This window comes from Silurus meridionalis, chromosome 23, assembly GCF_014805685.1.
Source record: "Silurus meridionalis isolate SWU-2019-XX chromosome 23, ASM1480568v1, whole genome shotgun sequence".
In the NCBI taxonomy this organism is placed as follows: domain Eukaryota; kingdom Metazoa; phylum Chordata; class Actinopteri; order Siluriformes; family Siluridae; genus Silurus; species Silurus meridionalis.
This window is the reverse complement of record NC_060906.1, coordinates 2768390-2778366: the sequence shown is the minus strand read 5'-3', so window position 1 is coordinate 2778366 and position 9977 is coordinate 2768390. Positions and strand designations below refer to the sequence as shown.

At 38.3% G+C, this 9977-nt stretch overlaps 1 protein-coding gene across 1 annotated transcript in view; it reads right to left on the bottom strand.

The window, feature by feature from the left end:
* The window catches only part of LOC124377341 (ribonuclease inhibitor-like), a gene marked incomplete at its 3' end in the record, with an annotated part of 59955 nt that extends 56299 nt beyond the window's left edge, over positions 1 to 3656 (bottom strand). The window contains exons 1-2 of the mRNA XM_046836772.1: positions 3582 to 3656; positions 3344 to 3488 (exon numbers count right to left, since the gene is read on the bottom strand). Of these exons, the coding sequence (XP_046692728.1) occupies positions 3344 to 3488; positions 3582 to 3656 (220 nt within the window). The remainder of the gene's footprint in view (positions 1 to 3343; positions 3489 to 3581) is intronic.
* Positions 3657 to 9977: the final 6321 nt, after the last annotated feature.

Here is a 9977-nt window from a genome sequence, read left to right as displayed (position 1 = left end):
ATCAGACTAACTGGATGATTTTCCAGATGACCCTTTACACCATACCAGTACCTTAGTCTGAGCTGAAGCCTGTGCAGTTCTAGGAGCAATTCTCCCATTTCCACTTGTAATGAGGTTATCGGGGAAGATCTAAATGCACCGCAGCAAATACACAAAGCCTGATTATGAATTACCTCAATCTTTTTAAGTATTGTTTTGCTCGCAGAACTGTATATTGAACATCCATAATCAATGTTTGATCTAATCACAGCACAATAAATTATTTTCAAAGACTGACACGTTGCCCCCCCATTCTACTCCTGACAAGCACCTTAACAGTGTATTTTCAAGATGCGGCTGAACCGTTCGGCGTACCACGGATATTTCTACCCGTTTCACTTCCATATCAACCCCTCCGCTATCCTTTTTCCTAAATAAACTCGGCTTCCGCCTCCGTTTCTCCGCGCGTAACAGCAACACATTTATTCACGATGTGTATAAATGGACTACAGTACAATGTGAACGTGTACAGCACGCACGCACACACACACACACACACATACCTGTTTTTGCTACTGGGTGGGGACACATGGCAAAATGCAGCCTGGTGGGAACCACCCTTTGTGAGTGGTCTACAGACAAGGCAGAAACTGATCCACAGTCACTTTACAGCTGTTATAACGGCCATCACTTGTAAACTTGAGTCTGACCCCCAGAAGACTGACCTGACATTTTACTTACTGCTGGGGACCCAGTCAGGTAGAAGACCCTCCTGGGGACCTGTGATTTAATGTTTTGATATGCTAATTAATGACGTCACTGTGTGTGTTTGAAAGGTTACCAATGGGGACCTCACCTCAAACTTCTTAAATCAGCATTTAGACACAGGTCAGCAGGTGCTCCCTGCTACCTCTAAACACAACTGTACTGCAAATACATTACAATTCAAATAAATTGTATTCAAATAAATTATTATTTGGCAAAGTTAGTTCTGACAACTTTATTTGTCATAGCTTTTGAACACACAGTGAAACATGGGTGTTAATGGACAAATGTGAACAAGGAGTGCAAAACTTTTCCATGAACACCTTTATTTTATTTTCTCACACTCCCTCTTGAGTGCTGATTTGGTTCTTTATGTAAAATTTCACAGCTTCCCAGGTTCTATTCTGGAGCAATACCGGAGCTGACCTGTTGCAGTCTTCACACACTTTTTTCCCTGGTACCCTGCCAGATGTGATGAAATGTAAAAGTTTGTTCTCCACTGCATTCACCTTATCTTTAGTCCATTTCCTCTTTTGGTTTTTTGACACACCTAAAAATTTAAAATAATTTTACCTTAACTTTCAAAGAGACAATCTTTCACCTCACTTTAAAAAGCTGAGTGCAGAGTACACCAGCAACCAATACCAAGTAATACCAGACCATTACTACTGAGGCCTAGAATACTTTAATATTTAGTACATCTGCAGGAAACTAGACTCCATTCAATGCAGCTGCTGACTAGGTCGCCATATGTCACTTTCAGGCTATGTGTTCGGTTTAAGTTATTAAAACAGGCACGATCACCTATTTCATCTGGACTTATGCAAAACATATTAAAAGGAATTTAAATATTTGATGTAGTTTTGATTTTATGAGTTGTAACTCCAAGTTCCCGTTGCCTGTTTAGGATGTAAAAAGGATTATCCACAGTATTGACAATGAATTGTGTTTCATTGTAAACTGGGCTCCCTGTACTGGTCATATTGCGAATTCCGGGGTGACTGACGGGTGAGGGGGTCGGTTGTGGATGGTGGAGGGCCAGTAGACATCTCGTTCCAGTACCGGGGCCCCTAGGGAAGACCATTATAGGCCCTCCAGGCCTCTGGGCCCACTGCACACGGTCCCCCTTCTCAATCTATGTATTTTGAGTTAAAAAAAGTTATGTTTACATGTAAAACTGATATTCCTACTTTTTGTTGACTTTGTTGATCTTTGCATTTTTGTTGATCTTTGCATTTTGAGAATTTTTCTTCTTGCAACGCTGCAGGGTGGTAGCCCTCCAGAAGCAGAATTGGACACTCATGTTCTACCATAAAATGAGCATGTGTAACTCTGCAAGAAAATATCTAGTTCAAAATGCAAAGATTGTCAACAAAAAGTAATATCAGTTTTACATGTGAATATTAAAATTTGCAAAAAAATTGTTTAACTCAAACTACATAGTAGCCCTCCACCATCCACAACCGACCCCTCACTCGTCAGTCACCCCGGAACCATTCATTGTCAATACTGTGGATAATCCTTTTTATATCCTAGACAGGCAACGGGAACTGGGAGTTATATACATTTCAAAATACATAAATAACAGCATGAGGAACGTATATCTGACTTTTCTTTTTCCATCATCTTAAGACAATGTTCACAATTACAGTTTTTTCTGATTGCTTAGGCAACTTTTTTTGTAACTATTGGCTATTTTTGCAAAACTCAACACACAAATAAGAAAACCTTTCACCCAATTATCAAAACATTGTAGTTCTCTTGCAAAAGCGAACACAGCTAGATTAACTCTTCACACCTTCGTAAAAATGGTGTTTTCGTATCAAACAGTAAACACAAGCCATCATCTACTAAGCACACAATGTGCCAACTACACACTGATGGTATAAATACAAAACACATCTGGCTTTTGCTTTCTCTGTGTACACATGTCAATTTGAGGTCATACTTTTGTCATAGTGTCATGTAAACATGACACTATGACAAAAGTAAGGATCCAAACTTCAAGTATTGGTGTTTATTCACACTCATCAAAACCAAGACAAAGTCAGAACACAAAATAGTAATTTCAGAAAAAAAAAAAAAAAAAAAGACAATCAGCCTACATCATGTCGTCTTTCTGGGTCCGGCCACAAAATTTCATCTACATCGCATGCAATATCCTCCAGTCCAAGGCACCAGGGAAAATATCTCCTTGAATGCTGTATCCAGGCCTGACATGATGCCTGGTCAATATCTCCACATGCCTCCTCCATTGCCTGTAAAAGGGCTACCTGTTGATGAGGATGAAAGTCGTACACTTTCCAGTGCCAGGCAGAGAAGAACTCTTCGATGGGATTTAAGAATGGAGAGTATGGAGGGAGGCTGAGTGCCATGAAGGATGGGTGGTCTGTAAACCAGTTGTGGACCAAAGCAGCCCTATGGAAACTAACATTGTCCCATATGATGACATATCGGGTATGCTCTGGTCTCTGAACAGTTAGCATGTCATGTAAGGTGTCCAGGAATGCAATAATGTGTGCAGTGTTGTATGGGCCTATGGTTGCATGATGGTGAACAACACCATTTTGGCTTATAGCTGCACACATGGTTATGTTACCACCACGTTGTCCTGGGACATTGATGATGGCACGGTGTCCAGTAATGTTGCTGCCACGTCTCCTGGTTTTACTGAGGTTAAAACCGGCCTCATCAACAAAAAGTAGCTCATGTCCCATTGCATCTGCTTCTAGTTCCATCACTCTCTGGACAAGACAAAACAAATGCAACACATCAGGCCCATGCACAGCACTACAGTATGCACTTCCAAATTCAGAACCAATGACACTATAGCTTACCTGCACATAGTCATATCGCAGTTGCTTTACACGTTCTGTGTTTCTCTCGAAAGGAACTCTGTAAATTTGCTTCATTCTTATTCTGTGGCGCGCAAGTACACGGCTTAGTGCAGAAATGCTTACACTGTGTATATTTTGAAAGATGGTGTCATTATCAATTATTCGCTGCTGTATTTTGCGCAATCTTATTGCATTATTGGCAATCACCATGTTCACTATATGGGTAACTTGCTCTGGAGTGAACATTCTTCCTCTGCCCCCAACATCTGGATGTCTAGCAATTCTGTAAAGTAACAATTTCAGTATTTTTGCATGTATGGTACTGTTGTGTTTCTTATTAGAGTATGGCAGTGCTACTAAGTACTTACCGATTCTCATTTCGAAATGTTCTAATGATGCTTGCCACAGTGTAGCGGCTCAAATTAGGCTGAACCCGTTGGCCAGCTTCCCTCAGGGTCATCCCATGGTTGATGACATGGTCCACTATTGTAGCTCTGATGTCATCAGTTATTCTATTTCTTACTCTTCTTACCCTTCCCCTTTCCCCTCCTCGTCCTCTTCTTGCTCCTCCTTGTCCTCTTCTTGCTCCTCCTTGTCCTCTTCTTGCTCCTCCTTGTCCTCTTCCTCTAACTTCCTCTAACCCTCTCGCTTCTTTACCTCCACGTCTTCTCCCTCGGCCTCCTCTGCATCCTCTGATTCTCACTCTTCTCACTCTTACTGCTCCTTTCATTGTACTCCACACAGACAGCTTACCTGTGGCTTATTCATAGTGCTTAGGCTTATTGCAAAGTGAACTAATTATCTAACAGTTTTCACATGTGAAAGTGTGCCAGACAGTTGGCAAAATAGTGTTAATGATAGCCATACATGTGTATAATTTTGCTAGGAGTGTGTTAGAAATTTGGTAATTGAGTGTAAGCAGTGAGTTGTGTTTAAAGTTCTGCAAAAAGAGTGTTGTGAAGTGAATTGTGCCTACAGTTTTGCAAAGTGTGTGTTACAAAATTGCAAACTGAGTGCAAAGCAGTGTTTGTGCTTTTAGTTTTGCAAACTCAGTGAGTGGTTTTGCTATACGTATTAATAGTTTTAGAAATGGTGCTACAAGAATCACGATTAGCGCTTAAGCATTCAGAAAAAACTAAGTGTGTTAGCATTGTTGGCCAAAACCATGTTAACTATATTCCTCTCTTGCTGTTCTGTGGACATAGGAGGCCTTCCCCCTTGTAATTCCTGACCCTCAATCCTGTGTAGAAGGAAAAAACAGTATACAATCGTACAGTAATTTCACAGAAAAAGGTAACAGAAGTGCTGATGGAATACAGTACTGTGAGCAGTTACTGAAACCGTGCAGATGTTTTTGATATTATTTTTACACTACTTATTTTTTAGTCAAAATATTCTTATGACACTTGCCACTGTGTATCAGCTTAGATTTGGCTGCGCTTGCAGTCCAGCCTCCCTCAGCGTCAGGCCGTGGTTGACAACCTGGTCAACCAGTGTTGCAGGGATTTCATTCGTCAGATTTGGTCCTCTTTGAGCAACTTCTTGTCTTCCTCTACCTCCAGGATGGCCTCTGTTGATTTCTCCTCTTACTCTTTCTCTGACTCTTTCCATTGTGCTTGAAAACGGATAAACTCACCTGCTGCTGTTTATAGTGCTTATAAACCTGATTGGTGTGTCTACAATTAAGCAAACAATTGTCACGTGATGACTGTGTTGAACCAATTGGTTGGACGGTGCAGTAATTTGACAGTCAGTGCTTTTGGTATTGCAAGGAAGTGACTTCATGATGGATTTTTGTGTGTAATGTATGTTAAGTGTGTGTAGAGTTTTGCAACAAGTGTGAGGTTGACAATGTGCTTATAGTTGTGCAAATATGGGCTCATGTCTTGCTAATAGTGTACTACTTTTAATTTTAGTGTGTAAGCAATCCAAAAAAGCTGTAACATTATCAAAGATGCTGAAGTCTCTGCAAAACGTTAACATTATTTTTTACGATTATTTGATTTTCACATCAGTGTCTCAGTTTTCTGTACCTTAACCCATTACGATCCACTACTAATTCGTAATCGCCCAAAGCATCCAAAAAATCCAGCTGCTTCATATGCTTGTCTCTGCAATGTCCCTTCAAATCTACCCTCATCCTCTGGCTCCTCCTCCATGTCCTGTAGCAGTGACTCATTACTAGTGAGTGTTGTGATGCGATTGATGTCCGTCTGTGGATCGAGCCATTACGCAGTATAAATTTGGGTGTTGAAGAAAAGTAAATGAAGCTGCCGTCTATAGAACTGCTGAACAAATTAGATTTATCTACTTCCTTCTCACCTGAGGGCATCGACAGCATTATTATACTGAATCGCCAGTGTTTACATTAATAGCACATCATTGCCTGATAACATCTGTTAAGTGCCATTTATGATGTTGTTTTTGTTACTCATGTCAGGGTGTTAATGTTTCTAAATATAGCAATAATTATATTTCTTTATTGTTCCTGTAGACCACACACATTCATACAGACATCATTGCCATGAAATTATTGTTGCAGGTGACCATCAATGACTTTAATAAAGGCTACTGTATGAAGAATCTCTTCTCCAATGTCATTCTCTAAACGTAATCCTGTTCATATTTGGCCGCCTCAACCAGTTTAATCTAGAGTGATATCATCACTCCCTCACAAGCACCACCTATACACATTCAACGTTGTGTGCCTCGAGCTATGTTTCACGTACATGTATGAAAATCGGTACACACATCTAAGACACTAATACCTACAAAAAAGTCTCTTGGTATGAAATCTGAATCCCAACAGGAAGTTGGGTTTTTTTACAAACTCCTCCTAGAGATTTGTTCAGATCAACACCAAATTTGGTACGCATTATCTAAAGGCCTTTGCAATGTTAAATTGTGAAGATCTAGAGTTTTTGTTGAAGGGCGTGTCCATGGTGGTCTGACAAATTTCAATGATTCGCCATGAAAAAGGAAGTTGCTATAACTCAGACATACAATGTCCAATCTGCCACAAACTTCTCATGTTTGATGCGACTCCTGATCTGAACAGATCTACATGCCCATATGCATTATTAGTTACAGCGTCACCTGCTGGCAAAAGGAAATGTCATATTTTACACTGTACTTCACACTCAAACACATTTCATACCAAACATGCTATAAACACGTTCAACCATGCAACACTTGGCTAAGTGCTGATGTGTGCGATTACATCACAAAACAAAGTTGTTTGGAACTTAGGCATACAATGACCGATCAGCTCCAAACTTCACAAGTTTGCTAATAGTCCTGGCCTGATGACAATATACATTCACGGTCCTACTGGCAGCAGGAAGTGTGGCACTTTTGAAATGCCTGTGCAATAATCCTCCTGTCTTTACTCGCTGATATGCACCTCGTCCACTGTTTTCCTCAGGCCAACAGGTGGTGGTGGCCCGGCCAGGGCCCATTCATCGCTGCTTGCAGCTTTTAAAAAATGTTGTATTTTAACAAACATCAAAATATTTTGATGTTTCACCATCAAAAAGGAAGTTGCATGTCCATGGTGCCGTGACAAAATTGTCAATTAAAGATGTCTTGCCATGGGAATAAAAGTTGTAACTCAGGGATAAAGAGTCAGATTTTCCCAAACTTCACATAATATTAAATAATATGCAGTTATAATAATGAATAATATTGAATAATATGTAGAATAATATTAAATTGTATTTAGTTGCTACAAAAAAACAATGCCACTGTAGGGAATTGAACCCCATCCCAGTAAACCAGGAATACCATTACCAGTGACTTTTGCTTTTTGAAACTACATAAATTGCAAAGAAAAACCTGCATTAGAAACAACATAAGTGGAAGTAGTGCTTTATATGTACAAATTATTTTAGGAGTAATATTGTGGACCAAAATAAAAAATCTAGGAACATAGATCAATGTAAAAGTTTAATTAATAGGTAAAAAAGAAGAGGTTTTTAATTGTTGTATTATTACATTTTAATTATGTTTAAGTGTGATTTTATTAAGTTATCTGAAACACCAGGAGCACAAAGTCATTTGTTAGCCATGCAAGTTAATTATATCATGAGTGACTGAAGTGGTTGCATTGCTGAGCGCAAAAAGTATATAATTTAGAATAACTAGTTTTGTTAGTGCAACTGCAAATTAGTTCACATAAAATATATAGAAAGTGTAAAAATGTAAATGTTGCATTGCAGAAAAATAAACTATTATTTTGAAGGTCATATTTGTACTACAAGTATGTAAATGTTACACTTTAATTTCAATACAATTACAATTCAATTACAATACAGCAGTATTTGGCTCAGTAGAGATAACTAATCCACAAGAACACCCTCTCCACCTCCGTTACCAAACAAAGCTGACAATCAACTTTTACCCTGTAGCTCATCAGATGAAGAAATATGAATAGAAGGATAATAGAATAGTAGTATGAAATGGAAATGTGTTGCAAGAAGGAAAATATACCTTTATTTTAAAAGTCGCAACCGGATATAAATTCTCAAGTCAAGTCAAGAGGCTTTTATTGTCATTTCTACTATACACCGTGATACACAGTAAACAGTAAAAACGAGACAACGTTCCTCCGGAACCCTGGTGCTACACTAAACAATAACATAAAGCTACAACACACAATCTGTTGGAAATATGTGTAAAGCTGAGCTGTCTTCATTGGTTTCACAGTTTCTTAATAACTAAATGTCACTGTTTAATATTGGTTCCACTTTTGTACGAATTCTTATTCTATTTAGTAACTCTGCAAACATATGCTTTTGTCTAACTATTTTTTCAGTTCCACAACTGAAAATAAAGTAGACCATAGGTTAATACCTAGTATGTCCTCAACATACAGGGGTTTTCCTTTAACTGGAGGCAACTGAAAAAAATCTCCAACTGCAATGACACTTTCATTTCCAAAGGGAGAAAAGTCACCAGTTTGTTTAATCTGTCTTAATCTACCATGAATATATGCTAATAGGTTGTGATCAACCATGGAGATCTCATCTATGATCAAAGTCTGCAGATCAACTATATTTAGCACGCAAACAATTAAGCTTTTCCTTACCCAAAGGCGTGTATGGTAAACGGACGTCTTTCCCAATGCTAACTGTATGATGAATAGTTGTTCCATGTAAATTCTAAGCAGCAATCCCAGTAGGAGCAGTTAATAAAATACATGTATTGTCAGGATGATGACACACTGTTGATAGTAACCTTATTGCTTCATATTGAATAGCTTTAATTAAAGACTTTTTCCTGTTCCTGCACCACCAGTAATAAATGTATGTAATGGATCTGGGTTTTTCTCCATTATTTTATCTAAGCACCATTGTCTGATTTGATAAAAAATGGATAATTGTGTATCATTTAAAGATCTAATTAAGGCCAAGCCATCGCTTCTACACATTATATTATTTTTCTTTTCCAAGTGTGCAACTTTTCCTTTAACTGATGCCAAGTCTGGAATATTTTCATTTTGTGTCTTTCATTTCCTCTGCACAAAGTAACCACTCTAACTCTTGCTCTGGGCACAGGTCACACCAGCCATCTTCTATTACACCCTTACTGTCTATAGTCTCTTGGATATTATCTAATTCATCTGCTTCCATTTCAAATTTCTTTCTATTTAAATTAACTACTGACTTGACTGATTGTCTGGATCCATCACTAAATGTTACATGACCATTTCTGTAAAATTGTTCAAATGTTTCACAGTTTAGAGATTTTAGTTCCGTATCTATACGGTATGGTAAAAACAACTGCAGACTACTTTCATAAAAACATTCGGGATTTTTTTCCCGCACATAACGAATAACTGCAGGTTGAGTTCGTGTTCTTTTTGTGATAAAACCATAATCTTTTTGTAATTTAAGTGGAATCTTGGATTTTTAATTTTTATTTTAAATGTAATTCTGATGCAAATGTTGCCATACACACATCGTTCAAATCAACTGGTCTGTTCTTATAGTGATCTACAATACTAGTTTATTTAATGTTGCTTTTTGCTTCAACACATTTAAAGGAAGACTCATTTTAATGATATTGTCTCCTGTTGGCACAAACACAACTTTCCTCAAACACTCTTTCAGATGCATATTTGTTTCCCTGTACACAGACTCTTGAGCATACACATCTCTATTATGTAAATAAACACTGCCAAGATTTTTCAGTGCCTCTTTTGCACTAACATTTCCCTGACTTTTAACATCACTTCTGTATTTCTATCAATTAGTGGGGCATTCTCAATCCAAAACAGGCAATGGACATGTGGTGAACCACGCTGCTAAAATTCAACACGATAAAAATAATCCTTTATTTGACCTATTGGATGGTATGAAGACTTAAGTACCTCCCTTAAAAAAACAATGGCACCGA